Source organism: Macrotis lagotis, chromosome X, assembly GCF_037893015.1.
Source record: "Macrotis lagotis isolate mMagLag1 chromosome X, bilby.v1.9.chrom.fasta, whole genome shotgun sequence".
In the NCBI taxonomy this organism is placed as follows: domain Eukaryota; kingdom Metazoa; phylum Chordata; class Mammalia; order Peramelemorphia; family Peramelidae; genus Macrotis; species Macrotis lagotis.
In genome coordinates, this window is record NC_133666.1 from 392,583,919 (window position 1) to 392,609,363 (window position 25,445).

The 25,445-nt window shown below is 35.1% G+C and overlaps 2 protein-coding genes across 2 annotated transcripts; both read left to right on the forward strand.

The window, feature by feature from the left end:
• Positions 1-1,244: 1,244 nt before the first annotated feature.
• Positions 1,245-8,751, forward strand: LOC141497344 (fatty acid-binding protein, adipocyte). The gene is made up of 4 exons (XM_074199995.1): positions 1,245-1,397; positions 5,800-5,972; positions 7,947-8,048; positions 8,567-8,751. The coding sequence occupies exons 1-4, from the start codon at positions 1,325-1,327 to the stop codon at positions 8,615-8,617; spliced, it is 399 nt and encodes a 132-aa protein (XP_074056096.1). The 5' UTR covers positions 1,245-1,324; the 3' UTR covers positions 8,618-8,751.
• Positions 8,752-8,893: 142 nt separating this feature from the next.
• On the forward strand, positions 8,894-25,123 carry LOC141497345 (fatty acid-binding protein 9-like). Its single transcript, XM_074199996.1, has 4 exons — positions 8,894-14,057; positions 17,267-17,439; positions 18,697-18,798; positions 19,327-25,123. Exons 1-4 carry the CDS (start codon positions 13,985-13,987, stop codon positions 19,375-19,377), a joined length of 399 nt encoding a protein of 132 aa, XP_074056097.1. The 5' UTR covers positions 8,894-13,984; the 3' UTR covers positions 19,378-25,123.
• The last annotated feature ends 322 nt before the right edge of the window (positions 25,124-25,445 follow it).

Sequence of the window (25,445 nt, forward strand, 5' to 3'; positions counted from 1 at the left end):
TTAAGACTTTTTCATTCTTCATTTGAGGGGTAGTTTTATCAGGAAAGTTGAACTATTGGTCATTATTTTAATTAAAGTTCTAGATGCAGAGACACCTTGATGGCATAATAGATAGAGCACCGGACCTGGTGTCAAGAAGACCCAAGTTCAAATCATGCCCCAGATAACTAACTGTGTGACCTTGAACAAGTCATTTAGTTTCTACTTGCCTCACTTTTCTCAACTGTAAAATGGTCACATTAATAGCATCTGCCTCCCAAGATTGTTGTAAGAATAAAATAACATAATATTTGAAAAGAATTTAGCATAGTGTGGTGCTATATGAATGCTGGGTTGGTGGATGTGGCACATTGGATAGAGTGCCAGGCCTAAAGTCTGGAAGATTCATCTTTCTGAGTTCAAATCTGGCCTCAGACACATACAAGCTGTAAGATGAGCTAGAAAAGAAATTGACAGAACACTATAGTATTTCTGCCAAGAAAACTCCAAAAGGGATCCCAAAGAGTTGAAAAATGACTGAACAACAGCAAATATAAATACTATTATAAGTAATATTATATATAATAGTGAAACTATGTCATTCTTTCTCCCCCATAAATTTTATGGATTTTATGGATTATTATGGATTTTATTTAATTTATATTTGCTTAATTGTTTCTATACTAATCAGGAAAACAGGCAAAATAATTGCATTTACCTCCCAAGATTGTTGTGAGGACAAAACAGCATCCAGTCCCAAAGAACTTTCCCAGCTACTTAAGACAAACTTCAGGATTCATTCCCATTGTTCTTCAATTCAATAGAAATTCACTGATAATTACACTTTTTAAAAAGTTTCCCTATAGAATTGGGGTAAAGTTCACATCAAGATGTGGGTCCTATTGTACACTCAGATAAAGATACATTGATGGAGATATTTCAAGGAAATTCCATTATTGGGGTCTGATTCTTTCTCAACAAACACTTTAAAATATTCTGTCTTTTGCATGTTTTCTATGATTTAATTCCCCTTGCCCTCCAACACACACTTATTTTTGGCTATAGAGAAAATGACCACATGCCAGAAAGGGAACCAAAGTTGAAGAATTTGCACACACACACACACACACACACACACACACACACACACACACAGTAAAAAAAGAAAAGAAAAGCTGGTCCTAAAGGAAATGTCCAGGCATCGTTTCCAATTGGTTATTCCCAAGTATCACATGTTCTAGACATCTTTAAAAGGAAGTTTTCTGGACTCAAGAGTGCCACACTGCTTTGCTGAAAACCAGTTTCTTTTCCCTGCTTGAGGTCAATATCTCAAGAGGTCCACAAAATGTGTGAGGCATTTGTAGGAACCTGGAAGCTCATTTCCACCGAAAACTTTGATGAATACATGAAAGAAGTGGGTAAGGATAAGCTTTGCATGTGCCTGGATAAGGAATGACTTTTTTCTTTCTAGGGGAGTGGGTTGTAGGACTGAGTTCACACTGGAAGACTGGCCAACTAATTGCTCCTTTTTCAGAGGACATATTTGTACTGTTTGTCCTTTGTTTCTGTATTCTAAATTTTTTTTTAAGTTTTCAGTTAAAAAAGTAAACTTTGTGTATGAAAGGGTCTAACAGAGCCTTTTATTTTTAAATATCTGTCAGAAATTTTCCTCCTGATTTGCTCTCCCTGATCCTTTTGGTTCATTGGACTCATTGCCTATGGCCTTCCCACCCGTGGAAACAAAAAAGTATATTTGCAGTCTTAGTTTGATGTTGTGTAGCAGTTTATATTTGAAATGTAAATACTGAATTTCCCATCTTCATTTATACCACGTTCTACTGTTTCCTTTTTCAGGATAAGGACCTAGCTAAAATGATTAAATTTTTCCCTTGCAGTTAAAGATTATTTAGAGAGCTGTAGGAATCGTCCCCAAGACTGCATATTGATTGTTTTACTATTAAGCTTATTTTGACAATGGCTGCTTGTTGGGTGACAATGCCTCACTCCTTACATTTGTCTTCTTGGAAGGACTTGGCAGTGTTCTTTGACACTGACCCTGAAGTCAGAAGGACCTGGGTTCAAATTTAGCCTCAGACATTTTACTAGCTGTTTGACCCTGGGCAAGTCACTTAACCCTGATTTTCTACCCTCCCTCTCTCCAAATGAATTTTTTTTTAAAAAAGTAATTTTTTGACTTAAATTATAGATGCCAGTTAGACTTCCTATTTAAAATAGTTCAGCACTGACTTAACAACCCAAAACCATCAGTAATTATAACATGAAAGTATTAAAGAATTCAACTGAAGGTATCAGTACTAATATTGTACTTATTAATTAAATACATAATATAATACAATAGAATTATTTTTAAAAGAGAGAGAATGTATATGGTTACTATAGAGAGTAAGAGTATATCCCTTCCTCCAAAATGTTGCATCAGAAATAGGGCAGTTAGCACCCAACAGCCCATGGGGTTTACAAGTCCACAAAAGGAAGGTCCTTCAATCTGCAACATGTGCATAGTGAAAACTTTCCTGGAAGTAAGTGTATTGGAATAGGGAGAGAGACTATGCAATTTTTAATTCAACATATATATATATATATATATATATATATATATATATATATACACACATATATATATATATATATATATATATCACTTTGCACACTGCCTTACACATAATAACTGAGTCAATATTAATTGATTGATGGATTGATTGTTGTTTAATTGAAAACTGAAAATTCTAAGTCTTTTTAAAAGCCCCCAAAGCACCCTTTCTGGTTTTCTGAAACAACTTGATGCTGGCTTATGGAAAAGAAGGAAAAGAGTAATCTAATCTTATTTTGATTTTATGTAATAGTATGATCTCACATGCTAACTTCTCTTTTCAGGTAGGTTGTGTGAGGGAGTAGGGACAAATAATTTAACTAGTGCCTTCCTTTAAAATGTGTAATTAAAGAATTTGAGTCCTTTATTAACAAAGCACCATTTATCAAAAATATTTATTGATTTGTTGTTATTCAATAATGTCTAATTCTTCATGACTCCATTTGGTACTTTCTTAGCAAACACAGTATAATAGTTTGCCATTTCCTTCTCTAGTTCACTTTAGATAGGAAACTGAGGGAAACGGTTCATTGACTTGCCCAGTCACACACCTAGTAATTGTCTGAAGCTGGATTTGAACTTCAATCTTCCTGAGTCCAAATGTCAGCTAACTGCCCTCCAATTCTAATTAATTGATTAAAATAATTTAATTCATGGGGGGGGAAAGGGAGGGTGGGCATAAGGCTTGCCAATGAAGAAAGTTCCTCTCCTAATGCAGATCAGGACCTGCTTCACAATTTATAATTTACCTGCATTACATTTTATAATTTCAGAGATTTATACTCCAGGGGTTTGAGTGCTTTGCCCAAGACCATACATAGAATCAAATCATAAATCCAGTCCATCCTGACTTGTGTCTATCTATCAGCTAGGTAAAATCTTTAATCCTTAAGCAGTAACAAAGAATGAACAGATCTTGAGAAATAGCTTTAGGTGAAGAGAAAAATGTGACTTACCCAAGGTCACTTAAGGTGGCAAATCAGAAGTCAAACTAAACCTTAGATTTCTTTATTCTATAGAATAGTATCTTCTTACCATGCTGCTACATTCATTATGTTCCTGTGTTTCTCTATCTTGCCAGAGCCACCATTTGCCTAGCTTGTCATTAAATAGCTTGTTTCAACCAAAGTGGGAACAAAATGAGTGCCCACTCACCACTCATGTCACCCTAATTACCTTCACTTATGTTTCTTGTGATCTCTAAGGAAGTAAAGCAAATAAAATTTATAGTGCTAGATAGTTAAAACAATGTTAACATTCGCCAAAATATCATAAAACTTTAGTGCTGGAAGAAGGAAAAGATTTTAGGACAATCCTTTCATTTTGTAGATGAGAAAATTGAAACCCAAAGAAATTGAATATATTCAAGGTCACATATTAAGCAGACCTAGACTCTCTTGAATGGACTCCCATGACTGTATTTTCTCTTTTCATGAGACCACCAAGCTTCACAATTATTTCATATGCTTTGAGCAGTTGTAAAGAGTTTTGCAGAGTTGTTATGGAAATGGTATCCTTTACCAGTAGTAGTAGGGGTATATAAGACATAGGATCTCCAGAATCTAGATGGATAATTAATTCTTTTTTTTTTTTTTTTTTTTTTTTTTTAGTTTTTGCAAGGCATTGGGGTTAAGTGGCTTGCCCAAGGCCGCACAGCTAGGTAATTATTAAGTGTCTGAGGCCGGATTTGAACCCAGGTACTCCTGACTCCAGGGCTGATGCTCTATCCACTGTGCCACCTAGCCGCCCCTGGATAATTAATTCTTTTTTTTTTTTTTAGGTTTTTGCAAGGCAAATGGGGTTTAAGTGGCTTGCCCAAGGCCACACAGCTAGGTAATTATTAAGTGTCTGAGACCGGATTTGAACCCAAGTACTCCTGACTCCAAGGCCGGTGCTTTATCCACTACACCACCTAGCTGCCCCCGATAATTAATTCTTAAGAAACTTGACACATAGCAGATACTTAACAAATGCTTATTGAAATAACTTGAATGGAAATCACTTATAACCCCCAAAGGGGAATATCTCAGAAAAATGCTTTCCCTCTCCTTTTTTAATAACCTCCCATCTCAACATAGACATTTTAGCTAGATATTAGGAATCTAAAAGTAACTGTTTGAAGGTTTTAAAGTTACAGTGTCAAACTTTTTATTTTAGTTTAATTTCCCCCATAGACATAATAATATATTACCCATTGTGGTGATTCAGTATAGCAGGAAGGATTGAAGGCTGTCCTCAGACTTTGGAAAATCTGTGTTCAAATCCTATCTCTGACATACCTGCAGGATGACCTCAGGCAAGTCATATAATCCCTCAGTGTTCTAGACCAGAGGTATTATACATGTATTTAAATGGAGCTGAACCTGATTACATTATAAATGGTAAATGCTTAACAAAATAAGTAAAAATACAATGGAATACAAATCATGTTAATATGTGGTGTTCTAAACCTCTTTTCTGCTTGAGTTTGACACCACTGCTCTAGATAACTAAGTTGAATTACAAGTGTCACATTTTATTAGCAGAAGGAATTTCTCTCCCTCAGAATTCTTTTTAACAGTGCAATCATGGGTCCAGCTCTGTCATTTTCTATTCCCCTATATTTGATGTGCTCTCTTCTCTCCAAAAATCTCATAATACTTTCTAAATTAACTTGGCACCTCCTTAGTAAATGGACTCTTGATGTTTTGGGGAATTCTGGATCAATGTCATTTCATTGGTGTGGAAATTCCCTTCACTAATATACAGATATAATTAATTATGTCCATTGCACTATAATTGTAGTTTTAGAAGAATACCTGAGGGCGCCTAGGTGGCTTAGTTTGATGTCTGATAATGCTGATAGAGCTTTTTGTTTTGTTTTTACTGAATTATCTATCATCTACATACTGTTTTCTTGTAAAGAGATATATGAGTGTGTTTACTCTCCATTCTGTAGCCAGGATCTGAGTTGGAGGATCTACAACAAATGGGTGATATACCTATTCAAGTATAACCTCAATCACCAAATGTTCCTGTATATTTTCCCCACAAAAAGATAAGTGAGTTCTTTTAGGAACTCATTATTATTTTTGTTCTTTCTTAGAATCAAAGGAGAAATAAAAATAGCTTACAAAAAATTCTTAGCAAACTAACTTGAAATTGTACTAAAGGTATCTACTTTTAGCAGAAGTGAATATAAATCTCAAAACGTTTTCTTTGCCTTTTAGGAGTGGGTTTTGCCACTAGGAAAGTGGCAGGCATGGCTAAACCCAACATGATCATAAGTGTGCAAGGAGATGTAATCACCATTAAATCAGAAAGTACTTTTAAAAATACTGAGATTTCCTTCAAACTGGGCCAAGAATTTGATGAAATCACTGCAGATGACAGAAAAGTCAAGGTGAGGAATATAAATAATCTTTATGTTAAGGGACACTTGAAAAAGATTTTTGATTACTATCCTTTGTTTCCCATCAACTTCATTTCTCAAAATATTTTTTTTCTCTACCCTGAGTAACATCCTTTATAACAAAGAAAAAAAAGAGGGGGGGAACATTTAAAGGAAAACTAAACAACACAATAATCAAGTACTAAGATCTATTTTTCATTCCCATAGTCTACCATGACCACAGTGAGAGGATGGCAAAAGACCTATTCTGTAGGACCAAGTTCTGTCCTAATTGAGTTTTTTCTTGTTTTTTCTATTTACATTATTGCAGTTAGTATATATGTTTTCCTGATTCTGCTTACTTCACTTTGCACTATTTCATATGATCCCATGTTCCTTTGTATCTTCATATTCATTACTTTTAGCACAAATTTCAGCAAAAATCATGTTTCCATATTTTGTATTCATAAGTTACTTCAAATGAAACTTGAAATATTTGTCTTCCACACTTCATTTTATTCTTCATTATTAAATATTCTTTTTGTTGATCAGTATCAGTTTTGCCATAATTTTCCCTATGTTAGTAATTTATCTGATGCAGCAGTTTTCAGCAAATGAAAGTGAATAACCATTATGTTTTTGATCTTTTGGCACATATATTTGGTAAAGATACAACATAGACTGATATCAAATTTTAGATAGGCCTACTCTAAAAGAAAACAGTGTCATACTTTCATAATTTCTTATATATAAAAGGAGTATTTAAACATAACTTGTGTTCCTATAGTTTTCTTTGCTCTGTAAGGAAATTAAAAAAAATATTTCTGTGTTTAAAAACATAGAATATCTGTTCTATTAAGGTTATGTACTACAATTTATTTAACCATTCCCCAAGAGTTGAACATGCTTTGTTTTCAGTTCTTTACTATAATTGATACTGCTACAAGAATTTCCTGTGATAAATATTTTGGCACATATAGACCCTTTATTTTTATCTATGCTTCACCTCCTTGGGGTGAGCCATAGAGTCTCTAGGTCAAAGGGTATAAGCAGCCACTCTCTGCATTAATTTCAATTTTCTTTCCTTATTGAACTTAATGACCTTGATGACCTTAATGATGTTTTATCATCAGAACATTAGTGTCCCTGCCTTTTCACAATTCCTCCAAAATCAACCATTTCCACCTTTGTCACTTTTCCCCTCTCCTTTCCCTCAGTTTGCTGGATATGAGGAGGAACCTCAGAGTTGTTTTGATTTGTATTTCTCTTATTATTAATGATTTGTAGCAATCTGTTATTTGGTTGTTAATAGTTGATTATTATTCTTTTTTTTGCATTTTTGCAAGGCAAGGGGTTAAGTGTCTTGCCCAAGGTCACACAGCTAATCAAGTATTAAGTATTTGAGGTTGGATTTGAACTCAGATCCTCCAGACTTCAGGACTAGTATTCTGTTCCCTGGAACACCTAACTGCCCCATTGTTTACTATTCTTTTTGAGAGCCATTTATATTCTTTAACTGATAATAGTTCTTTGTTTTATATATATATATATATATATGTATGTATATACATATATATATATATATATATACACACACATACATACATACACACACACACAAACACACGTATTTGTGTTGGTTTACTTGATAACTTATCAGAGTCCTAACAGATTTTTTCCCCCCACTGAACTGCTTTCCTTATCTCAGTTGCATTTCTTTTGTTTGTGCAAAAGCTTTTAAATTTCATGTAATTTAAATTATTTATTTTATCTATTTTTTAATTACCTTGATCTCTTATTTGGCTAAGAATTCTCCACTAGGAGATATTTCTATATAGCTCTGAGAAGTCTCATATACTATAATAATAGGGGGAAAAATAACTGATCTATTGAAAATGAAAGGAATGTGAGAATAAACATGGTGGGTAATTCTTCTGTATCTTCTGGAACAGACAGAGTCTCATCAAGCTTTTTTTATGTTTACAGAGTCTCATAACCTTAGATGGGAATGCACTGGTTCAGGTGCAGAAGTGGAATGGAAAATCAACCACAATAACAAGAAAACTAGTGGATGGCAAAATAGTGGTGGTGAGTTATTTCTCTCATTAATTACAGCAAAGTTCTTGTGGTTCTGAAAAAAGCAGAACCAAATATAAAGAGAGCCTAGGTTTGATACTTGCTTCTGCCATTTACTAACTAAATGAGTTCTTCAAGAATTATTTTCTCTCTTTGGGCTTCAGTTACTTCATCTGAAATGAGGGAATTTGGCAGGTTGAACTATGAAGTCCCTTCTAGATCTTAATCTCTGATCCAAATAACCTAAGGTTCTATTTTCCATGACAGAGGCACCAAATTGCCAATTCTGCTCCTGGGCACTTTGGAAAAAGGCAGATGGTAGTCTTGGGCCCACAATCAATTGCACTCTGAACTCAAGTGTATATCCTGGGGTAATATCTAATTGGACCTGATATTAGTAAGGAAAAAATATACATAAGTTGCTTCCACCCTCTGGCTAAATTGAAAGAGAGAGGAGAAAAGAACTTTTCACTCCTCCACTTTTCTTATTTCACTCCAATGTTTGACTCACACCTCTTCTTTTTCCCTAGGAATGTGTCATGAAAGATGTCATTGCCACTAGAGTCTATGAAAAAGCATGAATGGACTTCTCCATGAGACAAAGACTACCAAATTCCACCACTTTTGTGTGTGGGTTTGTGTTGCTTAAATAAATATGGTTCTCCCTGACTACCTTGGGAGAAATTCTACTTGCAAAGCATTTATTTACTCCTGTTTTTATTGAGTCAATAAACATCTTTAACATAAAAATATGTGCACAGATACTTTGTTCAGTGTGGAGTAGCTTAAAAATTATATTATTCCTGATGGAAAATTTGAAGTTGACTAAGGTACATGAATGGGGAAGACAATTATGTAATAAAATAACTTATTTGTTATCTCTTCATTGGCCAATAATCCAGAAGAATTATTCTATCATATTTATAAAGAGTAATATTTTAATAATTTGGAATTTGTGATAACTCAGACACAGTATATATGTTTCAGTATTGCTTTGTAGCTAACTGAATGTATTTGTAAATGGAGAAGGTTTCATTTTATTTAATGTAATGTCAGGGTTTTCAACCTTTACTTATGCCCTCAGTCACAAAACTTTATTTCCCTCTCCTTTTCCCCCCATGCGGTAAGGGGATTGGGGGAAAGCCCTTCATTATATTTGAGAGAAGGAAAATACAAACACAAAGTTCCCTAGGTAGACAGTAATGAATTAAGAATTCACACAAGCATAAATCACTTATATAAAAATCTTTCCTAAGAAAAACTGATAGAGGGAAAGATAAGGAGGAAAGAGGCTTTGGACATCTGAAAGGAATTGTGAGATTAATTCCCAGGGACAGAGTAAAGTCAAATAAGCAAGTGCTTATTAAGTACTTATACAAAAAAGAACTGAGGATATATCATTAGGCAAAAGCAATCCCTTCCCTGAAAAGCTCACAATCTAATGGGGAATATAAAATGCCACCAGCTATGTACTAATAAGATATATACAGAATAAACAGAAAATAATCTCTGAGGGAAAGTGCTAGCACTAAGGGAAAATGGGAAATGATTCTTGCAGAAGGTGGAATTTTAGCTGAGATTTAAAAGAAGACTAGGAAACCGAAGGTAGAGACAATGAACAGGCTTTCAGGCATGAGGGACAACCAATGAAAATTCACAGTGAGTAGAAGGATTCTCTTGTGCCAGGAATATCAAGGACATAGCTACCACTAGATCATGTAATATGTGGAGGGGAGAAAAATGAAAGAATGATGATAGGAGGGACTAGGCTATGAAGGCTTTCAAAGTCAAACAGAGGATTTGACATCCTGCTGGTAATAGGGACTCATTGGAGTTGATTTAATGACGTGACCAGACCTCTGTATAAGAAAGATCAATTTTATAGTTAAGCTGAGGTAGGACTGAAGTGGGGAGAGACGAGGCAGAGAAATCAACCAAAAGGTTATTGTAATAATCCAAGTGTGAGGTGATAGAATCTTGAATCAGAATAGTGGCTATGGGAATGGAGAGAAGGGGAAGTATATAAGTGATATTACAAAGGAGAACTGACAAGATTTGACAACTGATGGGATATAGGAGGTGGTGATAGGGAGTGAAGGATCAAGGATGACACTGAGGATGTTATTCTTGGTGTCTGGGAGGATGATTGTGTGCTTAGCAGTTATAGGGGAATCAGGAAGAAGGGAAAGATTTTGGAGAAGTGATAATTAAGTTTTGGACATGTTGAATTTAAGATGTCCATGGCACATTCTGTACAAGATGTCTAATATGCATGAATGGAGACCAGAGGAGAAATTAGAATTGGACAAATAAATTTGAGAATCATCTGCAAGAAGATGATAACTGAATTCATGGAAACTGATGACACCATCAGGTGAAATAACTTAGCGGGAAAACAGAAAGGGGCCAAGGTCAGAGCCTCGAGTGGAAGGGGGAATTGTTACCTAAGTTAGTGGGCATGAATAAGTAAATATCTAGCAAAGAAAACTGATGAGTGAATAGGCAGGTTAGAAGAGAACCAGGAGAGAGCAGCGTCTCAAAAATCTAGAAGGAAAGAAGTATGAGGAAGAAGAAAGTGTTCAATATGTCAAAGTAGAGAGGTCAAGAAGGATGAAAATTGAGAAAAATCATTAATATGAAAATTACGTGATTACTGATAACTGGAGAAAGTTATCAATTGAATTGATGGGGTCAAATTGGTGAGAATTGGTAGAAATTGGTGAGGTCAAAACTCAGAGTGTTAAGAAGAGTATAAAAAGATATTGATTGAAGAAATTCAAATAAATGGGCATGATAAAAGTTTAATTTCTCAAATTTACAGAGAACTGAGGCAAATTGGTAAGAATACAAGTTATTTCCCAATGGATAATTATGGGCACTGGTATCTCCATGCTATCTCCCCACATTGAGATTCACAGATTTCAGCTTAGATCTATGGGGGTGTTTTACCCTAAGGCTAAAAGATACTCTGTGAGAATATACTTTTTTAGGTTTTGTTTTTTAGGTTTTTTTTTTTTTGCAAGGCAAATGGGGTTAAGTGACTTGCCCAAGGCCACATACCTAGGTGTCTGAGACCAGATTTGAACCCAGGTACTCCTGACTTCAGGGCTGGTGCTTTATCCACTGCGCCACCTAGCCACCCCAAGAATATACTTTTAAAACTATAATTCATCAGTTACCTATCAGTGAACTTTCTTGAATATTTAGCTAGTTCAAAATTAGTTCAAAGCAAGATGATATAACAAAAGTAAGAATAGACTAGTCTCATTTTATTCTTTATTTTTGAAGGTGACATCTTGACTTGTGTATATGAATTGGATAAAGTGACATCTCAACTTGTTTGTGAATTGGATTACAGTGAAGCAAAGATGGCATACATACAGAGCTTGTTGATGGCATAAAGCTGAGAGATAATTAATACATGGATAATAGGATCTCAGAAGAACTTGACAGGGTGGAAAGGTGTATAAAAACCAATAAGAAAATATTAAGATAGAATGTTGCATTTGGGTTAAAAAAAAAGTAAAGTAACATAAGATTGCCAAGGCAGAGATGTAAATAGAGCACTTTTCATCTGAATAAAGATCTGAATATATCTCAAGTTCAAAATGTGTCAACAGTATGATAGTGTCACTTGGCATCCAAAAGACTAATGTGATCTTAGGCTGAACACAGAGATCCAGAATTCAGAAAGAAGGAGTTGATAGTTGCTTTGCACTTTCTACTTTTTCAGCTCACATATGAAGTCTTGTGCCCAATTAGAAAGTCCATTTTGAAAATGCATTGATAGTATGGAGAATATTTGCAGGAAGTAGTGAAGGGTCTTAAGATCATGATATATGAAAATACTTGGAAGATATTACAGGGATTATTCTAAGGTGGAGAACACTTGAAGTCACGGAGAGGTGACAGCTGTCTTCAGGTATTGGAAAGATTATTATATGGATGAGGGGTTATATTCACTCTGGTTCTAGACAACTGAACAGGAGCAATTGAACTTTGAAGAGAGGCACATCTAAGCTTGACACATGGGCAGATTTCTTAACAATCATTTCCATATAAAAATGTAATGGACTGCCTTAGAAGGTAATGAGTTTTCTTTCACTTCAAAGACTGGACAACCATTCACAATTTACCAATTTATATGTTTTTCCCAGGTATGAACTGGACAATGATGTCTCTGAAGGCCCTTTTCTAGTTCCAGATTCTATGATTTAATCAAAAAGACTCATGGATTCAAAACCTGTCAAGCTCTTTAGTTTCTGTTGTGCTAGGTGGGTGATAGACAGCTTTTCTGTCTCTTCTCTATTAGTTGTATAAGAGAAAGCAGTTTTGCACCTCTTCTCTGGTAGACAAAGAAACCCCCATTGACAGATCTCTGTCTTCCCGAGAAGCTGAGTGAATTCATGTCAAGATTTGCCCACTTTAGCCTAGAGGCAAAGAAGTGAAAAGAAATTAACATTCTTTTTTTTTTTTTTGTAAAACTGCTGCTAGTTCTGGAGCTTGTTTTGTTTTTTTGATAACCAAATCACAAATTTATAGAAATTTTTGTATATGGATTTAGAACTAGAATTTCTCCTGAGAGTTCATGTCCTAAGAAGTTCTTTTTGAATCTCTTTCCCCCCCTTTCTCAAGTAGAATTTATTTTATTTATTGAATGGAGTTCAATGGACCATACATACCATTCACACTTGTGAGTCATTGATTAAGAAGGCATAAGCATGATTGGCTTGCTGTGAAATGCCATTAACTACTTCTTGCAGATTTCTAAAATCAATTAGTACTGGAAGAGAAAGTTAATTGTACTCCCTAACTCACTTTCTGAAAGGTGGATTCTGCAAATCAGGTGGAAAGAGATAACATAGAATTTTAAAAGACTGTTGTGTTCTTTAAGAAAAAAAATTAATGAACAAAATCTATTTTCTTTCCCAATTTCCTCTACCACTGGGATTGTGGGTTGGAGGAAGGGCCTTTTAAAAATATCCAGAGTCAAACAAAATTAAATTCCATATGTAATGCTGCTTCATTCATTAATTACTCAAGGTGGGCCTTTAGAATTCCATATTGATTTTGGAATGTACATTTCCTTCCTCTTAGATCACTGTAACTCGCCTTCACTTACGTTTTCTCTAAAACCTTCCATAAATTCCTCTTCCTGCTTCAAAATCTGTTTCTATTCATCTTTTCATCATTTCCAAGCCTTAAAAATATGTTTTTTCCAATCATGAAAGATGTTTATCCGCTAAACACCATCCCCGTCTTGAGACTCATAGCACAACCTGACGACAAATAGAGGCTATTTTCTTTGTTCCTTACCCCCAATTAAACTCGATGAATAATGATGATAATAGTAATAATAACCCCTACATAAAGCACAAAGAAACTGTAAGCATTTTATAGATATTATCTGGACTATACATCATCCCTGTAAGGTTGGGAAGGGGAGAAATAATTTGAAGATGAAGAAATAGAGGCAATATGACTTGTCCAAACAAATAATAGCTAATGGACATGAGGCACCCAAGCATGTTGTCTTTTCTTGCCAGAAAAGTAGAGTTGTATATTCATTAGATGCTCATCAGTTTCTTCCCCCAAATTTGACTCAGCATTCACATATGAAAAGGTTGAGTCTCATTGGAAGTTGTCTCCACTATGAGCAAAGTAATATTTATCCCTTATCCTCTGGGTATAGGTCACAATGCTAGAAGCTATAATCACTGACCCAAATTGAAATTTACATGTTATTTTCAATTTCCTAATCTGGTGATGAAAAAAATTAGTCAAGTGGTAGTAATGGGAGTGCTGGGTCTTCTTGTTTTCTCTTATAGGCGGTGTCAAAGGAGTCACGTGGTAAAGGCATCATTTAAAAGGTAATCTTGGTGGCCTTGCAGTTCATACCATTCCTTGGTCTTCACATCTGAGTCTCTAGTTCCACCAAACTACCCAAGATGTTTGAGCCTTTCTTGGGAACCTGGAAACTTGTCTCTAGTGAAAACTTCGATGACTACATGAAAGAACTAGGTGAGATGTGCCACTGTATGGGATGTGAATTTTAGGTTTCTTTTTTAAAGTATTGGAGGTAATGGTTTTTCCTCTTCTGTCTTTCTTCTAGATTTCTAAGTTATACTATATTGACCTAAAAAGAGTCATCATATATTGCAACTCTAAATGACATTTCTTTAAAGTGTGTATGAGAGGGGGAGGAGTATTTTCTATATCCTGAAAAAATCATATGAATTATAAAAACCTATATCAGATGTTATATGCACATTCCTTAGTTAACAGTAGAGGCAGCTTCCAAAAAGAATCAGTCTTTTCAGAAATGAGATACTGGGTCAAATTTGGGAGAAAAATGGATGAACATTGCTACTGAATACACAACTCTGTTATCTAGCAAGAGTCAAGAATATCCTTGGGGTGGTGCTCCATGTCCATCAGCTATTATTTGTTTGGACAAATCATATTTAGGGGTCATCTAGGGCAACCTAATTATTTTATAGATAAGGAAAGTGAGGCCAAGATAATTTAAATGATTTGACCAAGGTCCTATAGTGTCAGGGTTCAAATTCAGGGCCATGGATCTCCAGATTCAACATCCTTGCTACTTCATGGCAAGTTAAGGTCAAATCATAGAGGACCTTACAAACCAGGTTCAGGGGTTTATATTTTATTCTAAGCAATAAATAGAAGAGGATTATTTTTAAACATGGGAGAGTCTTATTCTATTAGTTGTGTGGAGAATGGATAAATGAATGAAGATATTACAAGCAGAAAGACTGGTTAGGAAATCACAACTAGATCCAATCTCTAAAGTGGTTTGCATTATTTGAATTCATACTGCATATTTCCAGCGGGCTGGAACTGATGATCACATCTTACATAATTATAATTTTAAATACTGTGAATTCAACACTAAGCACTTCAGACGATGCATTATTTACTCTAATTAGACCTAGATGGATTGTACTAGCCCAGGGATGAGGTAATAAGAATCCCAAGTAAACGGTTGTTCAAATGGAAAGAAGAGACAAATTTGAATTATGTTGTAGAAGCTAGTATAAATTGCTCAGGTAAGGAATATTTAATGAATAAATTATATATTATATATTATTTTTAATATATATTTTATATATAAATTATATATATTTAATGAACAAATTATATATATAAATTATACAGCAAATGAAGAGAAAGGGATGGATATGAGAGAGATTTTGAAGAAACAATGAATTTGGCAACTGATGGCATATGGGGAATGAGAGAGAAAGGAAAAGTCAAATGTGACTTCAAGTTTATGATTCTATGATATTTGGAGGATGGTGGTGCTCTCAGCAAAAAGAGAGAAGTATACTTTTTTTAAAATAACATTTTTTCTAATTAAATGCAAAAATAGTTTTTAAGATTCATTTTAAAAATGTGGAGCTCCAAATTATTTCCCTCCTTCCTTTATCATCCCCTCCCTAAGATAATATAGGTTATAGATGTACAGTCATGTTAAACATATTTCCATATTAATATTAGTATAATATTTCTATATTGTAAAAGAAGAACTAGAATAAAAGAAAAGAATTTTTAAAAATAAAGTGAAAAGTAGTATGCTTCCATCTGCATTCAGACTCCATCAGTTCTTTCTCTGGATGTGGTTAGCATTTTCCATTATGAGTCTTTTCAAATTGCCTTGGATCATTGTATTGCTGAGAAGAACTAAGTCATTCATAATTGATCATTGTACAATGTTGCTGATACTGTGCACAGTGTTCTCCTAGTTCTCACTTGAATCAGTTCATGTAAGCTTTTCCTGGTTTTTGTGAAATCTTCCTGCTCATCATTTCTTATAGCATAGTAGTATTCCATTACATTCATATAACACAACCAGCCATTCCTCAGTTGATGAACATCCCCTCAATTTCCAATTCTTTGCCACCACAAAAAGAGTTGTTACAATTATTTTTGTACATGTAGGACTTTTCCCCTTTTTTGTGACCTAAAAAAGAGAGAAGTATGGAAGATGGGTAGATTATTATGAATATTTTGGATATATTGGAGATGTCAATTGGATATCCAGATGGAAGTGTCTAGTAGATAGTTGGACATTAGAGTTCAGAAGGAAGATTTAGAATTGGATGATAACCTTTGAGTAACCTATGATCATTGAATTCATACAAGTGGATGTAATCATCAAGGGAAAGCATGTAGAAAGAGAAGAATGAAGAGAGTTGAGCCCAGAGAACTGAAGAAACACCAATGCTTTGGAAGTAAAAGATTCTAAAGATAATTCAAGTAAGGCAACCAAGAAGAAATGGTCAGACAAAAAGGAGGAGAACCAAGAGAGAGTAGGATAGCAGTCAGATAAGAGTGTCCAAGATGAAAGTATTGTCAACAGGATGAGAGGGTTGCCAAAACTGCAGAGTTAGCAAGGGTTTGAACAAAGAAAATGTAGATAATTTAGCAATTAAGATATCAATGGCTGCCCTGGAGTCAAGAGGAGTTCAATCTGGTCTCAGTCATTTACTAGTTGTGTGACCCCAGGCAAGTCATTTAAACCAGATTGCTTTAAAAAAAAAAAAGCATTATTGGTAACTTGGTGAGATCAATTGGGTGGGATTAGGAACTAGATTGCAAGCAACTGTGAAGACAATGGAACAAATGAGTATAACACACTACTTTTGGAGTTAGTATCAACTAGTGGGCTACTCATTTGGTTTTTGTTTTACTGGTGCTACTAGATAATACATGATTGATTCTCTTGGATTATTGAAACAAAACGCATCAAGAGCTAAACAGCATATAGAGACAAGATACAAGTTCATCTCAGATATTTCTTAACCTGAATCTGAACAGGGAGAAAATGAAGTGTCTGACATCAAAGGTGGTAAGAACTGAGTTCTGACATAGACACCAGCTTTAACTTCTCCAGGTGCCCCATATGACTCTTTAAGACTATAAATTACAGAAGAGTTGCTTAGGTGGATCAGTAAAGGGAGTTTGCACTTTGGAAGTGATTAATTTCAAACATTTCTTAATGATTACAAATTTCAAATTATGAACTCATTAGATTGTAAGCTCCTTGAGGGCAAGGGCAGTCTTTAGCCTTTTTTTGTTGTTGTTGTATTCTCAGCATGTGGCACATTGTAGACATTTAATGAAGTTTACTGAATTGAATTAAAGTCCTAAAATGGTCAGCAAACTCAGAAAGGAGAATCAAGTCTGATTTCTTATCTAATTTGTAGGAGTGAGTTTTGCTGCCAGAAATGTTGGAGGATTAGCAAAACCCAGTGTAACTATCAGTGCTAATGGTGAGGTGATGACCATCAAAACTGAGAGCACATTCAAAACCACAGAGATCTCCTTCAAGTTGGATGAGGAGTTTGATGAAATCACAGCAGATAACCGGAAAGTGAAGGTGAGCACTAATGCTTCCAGATATAAAGAGCTGGAACAGGTTTAAGGGAAACTGAGAGCTTGATTTTCTGAGTAATACTTTCTTTTGAAGCTCTGACTATACTGACTACATGCCACAGAAGCAAGCATTTATTGTAATTAATTTTCAGATCTTTTGATGATGAATTTCATTACAACAAATTGAATTAACCCTTTAACTAATCAATTTAATAATTTAAAATGGAAAAAAAACTAATTTAATTTAAATAAATATCTGTGCTATTCAACCCTAGCTAGTATTCTATAATTATTCTTAAGTATCTTACCACATGGAAACAGTCCATGGAGTGCTAGGCTTGATGTTAGGAAAACTCATCTTTCTGGGTTCAAATCTGGGCTCAGAAATTTATTAGTTGAGTGATTCTGGACAAGTCATTTAATCCTGTTTGCCTCAGGTCCTCATCTGTAAAATGGACATAGAAGGAAATGGAAACCATTCTAGTATCTTTGCCAAGAAAACCTCAAATGGGGTCATGAAGAATCATATATGATTGAACAACAAACCTTTCAACATTTTATTTGCCTAGTAACTGGGTATATACATATACTCACATATATATATATATATATATATATACATATATATATACATGATGTATGTATGTGTATGTATATATGTATACAAACACATATATAAAATGTACATATCTTATGTATGCATGCTTATGAAAAACTTTCTCTACCACTATGGATTTGCAACTGCTCTGCAAATTCTAGTCTTAAAACATATAGGGATCTTGAATTATTAAGTGATTTTCCCAGGGGCATACAGCCAGGACTTGCTAGAGGTGGGATTGGAATAGAGACCCTCCTGATTCCAAGGCCATCTCTCTTGTCCCTAGATCATATTGCCTCTGTTGGCGAGATAGCCTCCAAAAATAAAACCCATACCTATCACACTGTTAAAATTATTACAGTAAATATTTTGAAGTAGAAAAATGTGCAAATGGCTTTCAATACTCAGTAAGAATATGCCCGCCATGGGGCTAGACTGCATTAGTTCTCTGCTCTCTCCCCCCAATGTGATTTTTGCCCTTGTGCTTCCGTAAATTCTTTTCAAAGGGTCCCTCTGACACACTGACCACCTCCCCCTTTTGTATCGGTCCCAAAAGTATAGCTTTTAAAATGACAAATCAACACCTCTCCATAAATCCAAATTTTCTAAAATAAAATTATGAGTTTGGTGATTTATAAAGCTATGCCCTTTGTGGATTTCTAGAGCATCGTAACATTGGAAAATGGCTCCCTGATTCAGGTGCAGAAGTGGTATGGCAAGGAGACAACAATCAAAAGAAAAATTACAGATGGGAAAATGATAGTGGTGAGTTTCTTGTGAATAGCTAGAATCATTTAACAGTCTTTTATTTTAATCTTGTGGATGGTATAGAGAAAAATATTTAAGTTGCCATGTCAGAAAAGCCTAACATGAGAATTATCTAAAAGTGGAATGTCACCTTGGGAGGTCAGGTGCTCCCTTTCATTAGAGGTCTTTGAGTAAAGATTGGTTATTAATAGTAATTCATAAATAGGCTATACTGGAGTACCTCTGAAGTATTTCCTAACTCTGAAATTCTCTTTTCTTTGAATGCCCTAAATTACATGTTTTTTTTTTTTGTTTTCTCCTGGTTTGAGAATTCAATGACAACTTTGGAACTACTTTAAATTTAAAGATGGAAGGGACTTACTGGTCACCTAGCCCAACTTCTTCACTTTACAGATGGGAAAACAAAGACTCAGAGTTGTTAGGTGCCTTATTGAAAGTCACACAGTTAGTGTCAGAACCCAGGATTCAAATGCAAATCTTGATTCTATTTTATATACAAATAATATCAAAGGTTCTTTCTTCCAGGTGTGCACCATGAATAATGTTGTGAGTACTAGAATCTATGAAAGAGTCTGAAGAAATTTCAAGAAAAATTTCCTCCTGAATTTGGAAAAAGGAAAAATTCATAAAATAAGAATAATGATTTACTCAATGCCAATTTAATCAATAAACAATTTCCAAATGAAGAATGATTTCAATAAATTAATCAACAAACATGTCAAGTGCCTACATATTCTAGACATTAAGGAATACTAAGACAAAAAATGAAACCATTCTTGTCCTAATGAAGGTCATTCTATAAGAGAAGACGACATGTACATATGTAAATATATTTTAAAAATACAATAAAGTAATACAAAATAATTTTTGGAAGGGATAGAAGTAAAAGGAGTAGTGCCATGTTAGACATGGCTTTTGAGCTGAAAATTTTAAGGAAACAAGAGACAGAAAAGGGAAGAGGATTATTTCAAGCCCAGATGGATAGTCTGTCCAATAGGAAGATGAAATAAATGCTGGGGATTTTTAAGATAAGAATGGATTTTTCTTCTGATTTATAGGGAATGTAAAAAGGATCCTAATGAATAGTTTATCTTGCTTCATGATTCACGACCCAGTCATGCTGAGACCCCATGTTGAAGGTAGAAGATTCAGTTATTTACTGTACCAAATGATTGTGGTATAAATGGCAAGCACTGTGTCAATGAGAAGAGAGTGAGGACATTATTTACTACCATGGAGCTATTACCAAAGAGTATTTTAAAAGCAATCATTGTCTTGTTTGTATGAAATTTCAACTATTTAAAATAGTGAAACGAGTGTAAATGTCACCACTGTGAAACCAAGCCTTCACAGAAAGGCACTTCATTATGGGGCAGGCCAGAATTCATAACTGTCTAACAAGAATTTGATTGTTCCAGCTAAACCTACTCCTTCAGAAGCCAACTAAGTCCTACTGCTAAAGATGTAGGGTTCCCTAGACCTGTATCCATGGGATCTTGCAGGTGAAACTGAAATATACATGATGAAAAGGTAAAGGGTGCCTATGATAATGATGGAGTAAAAAATGAAATTTAAAAGGACCATATAGAATCCTAGGTAGGGGCCTGGATGAGTCTTGAGCATTAACATGTCTAATTCCTTCATTTCACAAAAGAAGAAACATCCCTAGAGGCTGGGGTGTGCTAGAACCAGCTCCTCCTATAAATTTTCAGTGTAATAGTTTATATCTCTGACAATATAAACCAGGGTTTTTGTTATTGTCTTGTTGATCATTAAGGTTTAAGATAATCGTGGAGAAAATATTAATAATGCAGATTAAAATGGGTACATTTATCTTTCCAGAGAACCTATTCTGAAACGTTTACCAAAATGATCAGAGAAAGCTAAGTTATTTGATCAAGTCATACAGCTACAAAATGTTTAACACAGAATTCAAGAAGGTCTTCTCAATTCCAAGTTTAGTATTCTATATATTACGAAATAATTATTTACTGAATTTATCAATTTCAGAATAAACAGTCATGAGTTAATTTTCTTCTTTTGATGAGAAAATATATTGTTTTCCTTCTTTTTTCAAATGGGTAGGGGAGTTGAGGAGAAAAAAATAATTTGAGCACAGATCTCCTATTTCCAAATCTGGAGTTGTTTCCACTATATCATGATGTTTATCCATCGTTCTTAAAGAAGACCACGACATCAGGGAAGTGATGTCATCTCAAGCACATGAATTGGATTTGTGAGAGGGGGTGACTATGCTGAGTCATAGCCTCACTTTTTCCTCCAGAGTCATCTGGGTCTAAGTGGTCAGACATGAATCAGAATGACTGGAGATGGCCCTGGAGATCACTATATCATATTGCCTCCATGAATCCACAGAAGGTTACCAACAAGAGGCACCTCATAGATCACCTAAATCACCTGTCTCATTTTGCAGAAATGAAAATTGAAACTTAATTCAATTAAAATAAGCATTTATCAAATACTTATTGCATCTAAGACACTGTCTTGATGTTGGGAACAAAATGTAAAACTAAACAAAACAAATCTAAGCCCTTTCCCTCAAAGAGCTTGCATTCCATTGGAAACAGTCATACGTGCAGTTAGCAGAGGAATCAGGTTTAAAACTTGAGTATCTAGACTCTCTGTTCAGATTTCAGTCTTGTAGCCCATCTTGATTCTCCTATCCCTCCCCCCAATTCCCCATTTCCCTAAGTGGACTGGGGCCAGTGTGTCAGATTAATGTCCTAGGATTCCATTAGGAATTTACATGTGAAATGTGGTTAAAAGCTCTGGTGGATCTGTCTTAGCAATTAGACTGTCCCAACAGCTAGGTTAATGCTATTACCCTTATCCTTCCTAAAGAAGTAATATTGATTTAAATTCATCAAGCATTTATGAAGTGCTTACCATGTTCAATGTACTATTAAAGTCTATATCCTTGATTCTTAGAGAAGTACTGCTCCACTATTAGATGCCATAAAACTTTCCTACTAACTTTTGTAGAACTTTTGACTGTGTCTTTAGTCATGAGAGTCTCCCAGAGCCAGTCTGGAGGTGACCATAATTGTAGAGCTCTCTGAAAGTGATGGAGGTGATTTAGACCAATCACCAGGAAGAAGGACCATGCCCAAGGGAAAAGTGGAGGTATTAATTTAGGCATTTGAAGAATGATTAAATAAAGGAAGAAAACCCTTCAAATGCTTAGTAGGTGCCAAGCTAGGCTTGTGTTAGGGATACAGATATAAAAATGAAGTCATTCTCTGCCTTCAGAGGGCATACATTCTAAAATGGGGGAGGAAATACATTCAGGAGAATAGTGGCATTATTTGGTTGGCAAGGTGGTTGTTGAGAAAATGGTCAAAAATTTGATCTTCAACACCCCTTGTTACTCCAGCTTGCTTTATAAATGCTTTATTGAATTAAATTCATCAGAAAAGGTTTAGAAAGTTTTGGGATGGTGAATGGTGCTATAGGGAGGTAGACTAACACACCCTTGTTGGTAGTAAAAACAATGTTGATTTGATCATGGCTCCAGAACTGGAAAGGTAGGGCACAGAGAATATACTTGTGGTGTCAGCATGACTAGAGAGAAGATGACTAGGGGAATAAAGGGATTCATGGCCAGAGTTGACCAGGATATAGTGGACCCCATGACTCACTCACCAATTAGGAGAGTAAAGACCTCATCATGAGAATTCTAGAGCTGAAAGGATTAAGTATACCAGGGCAGTTTCTCTTGTCCCATCAGGAAAGCATCTATTAAGATGGATGAAAAGAAAAATGAAGAATAGCAGCAGTTGGGCATCATATAATATTCTATGTGACGTGCTCACTAATTAGGATGACAGGGCAGAAGTTCTAGGGTTTAAAGGGTTAAATTCTTCAGAGCATGGTCTCTAGTTTGCTTGGTGAAGTGGCCACAGTTGTTGTTTGTCCTTCATTCTGCAAGAAAGACCATGGCATCAGGGAAGTGATGCCATGGCATGCAAGTTAAATGGATTTATGTGAAAGGGGAGCTATGCAAGGTCACTAGTCTCACTTTCTCCTCTGGATCCATAAGGGTCCAGTGGCCAGATATGGAAACAAGATGATTAGAGTTGACCTGGAGACATGGCTTTTTACAAGTGATGTCTTTCCTAGGTCACAGTTTGAGTGAGGCAATGCCCATTCGGTGATTAAGGCTAGGTAAGAGACAGATGAGGCAGAGAGGCCAAGAATGATTACTATGACTTAGCCCCCATCACCCAAAAAATTCAAACTGGATGGGCAAAATCCTTAGGGTTTCTCAGTGATTAAGGTGGATAAAATAGAAATGAATCAAAGAAAGACTCTTTTGTCTAGTCCAAAAAAAAAATCATTTTGGGAGGGAAACACCCTCAGGGCTTCTTGCCAAAACAGGACCAATTGCTAATTTCAATCACTCAGAGCCAATCAGGGTCCAGCAACGAATAATAGACTTAGTTTGAAATCCATTATTGGCCAATCAAGGAGAGCCAGAGTGATTTGGGGTTGTAAACCACAAGAAATCTTACCTGGGAGATGGCTAATGAGAAGATAGCCAAGAATTTCATGCTCAAAATTACTTGAGAATTCCCATGACACTCCAAATGAGGAAGGCAACTAGCTAATAAATTAGCACTTAATAAATGCTTCTTGAATTAAATTAGTCAAGAATGAGAGAACTCTGTTTCTAAATTTCAAAATACTCTTTTTTTACAAGTAATAATGTATGAGGCCATAACAAAATATAAAGCAATTGTTATCTATAGTTATAAATGGTATTCCTCATTTATTCCCCAATCAGTATCTAGAAATATGGTGACTTCCATTGTAGACTTACTCAAATAAGTTGCACCTAAAATAGAAGCTACCTCTTCATGTCTTTAGTGACAGAGGGATCTCTAGATTTAACCTTGCTGTCACCTCTCTCCCTTTGACTGTCAAACCTGATTTAATCCTTTAGTGTTTAACTCCAAATGTCAGGTTCTATCAAGGTTGTTGGTTAGAACAACTGTTCTCCCTCAAACATTTCACAATGTCTCTTTCTCAAGTGATAATGACTTGCTCAAAAAAGGTTTCCTGGCATGGGGCCACCAAGCTGCCTCTTTTTTGAAGGAAATGACACATTATTCTAATTGGGGAGTTGGATAGTATTCTGAGAGGGAAGCTACAAATGGAAATCATGATTGGAGAAGAAAATATGGTGATTCAAGTGATACAAAGGTTTTATTTTTTCAACCTTCAAAGGAGGTGGGGAACTAGAAGGTTCAGTTGTTAAAGTAATAGTCTGATTTCTATAATCTGCATAGGGGAAGTAAATGTTCTTATAGTGAAAAGATCCTAATGAAGTATATTTCAAGTTACATAGGAGGGAATATGTTTTCATTTCATATTAAAATTTAGCTGTCATTAGTGTTGTTAAAAAGAAATCCTAAACATATTTCCATCTTTTCTGTCTACCATTATTTAGCTATTTGATGGACGATAAACAGCTTGGGACAATGCCAGGGCTATTTAGTTTTTGGACAAAATCCAGTGCTGGCACAGTTTCCTATACATGAAAGTTTCTTAATAAATACTTGTTAATTAAAAATAAGTAATTCCAGAGGAATTAGTTGAATGCAAGGGTATCTTCACTAACTTCATTATCTCATAAAAATATGAGGCCAAATATATATGGTATCAGTGAATGGAATCTTAGAAGTTCTCTTCATAGGTTCATGTTATCTTAGAACAGGGGAAGAACTCTCAGAGGTCATCCAGTACAATCCTTTTTGAGCTGGAGTACCCCTCATGAAATCTCTTATAAGTGGCTATCCACTACTGACCCACTACTCTATCCACTGTATCACCAGCTGCCTCTGATATTTATTGAATACTTATACAATTTTATAAGATCTGAATTTTGAAGGTCTGAAGTGATTAGTGGGAACTTACTATCCATTGAGTCATTCCATTTCACTTATTGGTAAGATATTTTCCTAATGTTGAACTGAATTGTCTTCTGTTGGCTACTAATATTACTCTGAAGAGTACTGTGTTTTATTTTGTTTTTCTTTCTAGTGACACTGGCCTCTTAGTTGTTCCACTTCATTGCCTAACTCTGAATTTTCACTGGCTGTCCCCCCATGCATGGAATTCCTTCCCTCCTTTCTATTTCTTGGCTTACCTAGGTTCCTTCAAATTTCAGCTAAAACCTATGTACAAGAAATCCTTCCCGATCCTCCTTAATCATAGTACCTTCTCTCTGGTTTTTATTTTTTTTTAATATCTGATTCATCATTTAATATCTGATTCATCCTGCATATATATATATATATATATATATGCACTGCACATACACACTATATATATATATATATTTATAAATATAATTGTATATTGCCTTCTCATTAGATTTTGAGTGTCTTGAGAGACTATTTGCTGTTGCATTTTTGTCTTTTTTTGGATACCCAACAATTAGCACAGTGCTTGATTTATAGCAGTTACTTGGTAAATTTTTACTGCCTTGTCTTTGTAAATTCCTCACAGATAGAACACAGAAAGAATAGACAAAAGATAAATAGGAAAGGAAGGTAGAAAAACCAAATAAAACCTATACATTTAATATTATATTATTTTCTACCTCAGGCTTTCATTCCATT

What these genes read in the sequence shown, in the direction of transcription:
- LOC141497344 (XM_074199995.1), top strand. Translation starts at nt 1,325, where the DNA reads ATGTGTGAGGCATTTGTAGGAACCTGGAAGCTCATTTCCACCGAAAAC. An exon ending in TGAATACATGAAAGAAGTGG is followed by an intron (nt 1,398 to 5,799) that starts GTAAGGATAAGC and finishes TTTGCCTTTTAG; the next exon opens with GAGTGGGTTTTGCCACTAGG. An exon ending in TGGATGGCAAAATAGTGGTG is followed by an intron (nt 8,049 to 8,566) that starts GTGAGTTATTTC and finishes CTTTTTCCCTAG; the next exon opens with GAATGTGTCATGAAAGATGT.
- LOC141497345 (XM_074199996.1), top strand. Translation starts at nt 13,985, where the DNA reads ATGTTTGAGCCTTTCTTGGGAACCTGGAAACTTGTCTCTAGTGAAAAC. An exon ending in TGACTACATGAAAGAACTAG is followed by an intron (nt 14,058 to 17,266) that starts GTGAGATGTGCC and finishes TCTAATTTGTAG; the next exon opens with GAGTGAGTTTTGCTGCCAGA. An exon ending in CAGATGGGAAAATGATAGTG is followed by an intron (nt 18,799 to 19,326) that starts GTGAGTTTCTTG and finishes TCTTTCTTCCAG; the next exon opens with GTGTGCACCATGAATAATGT.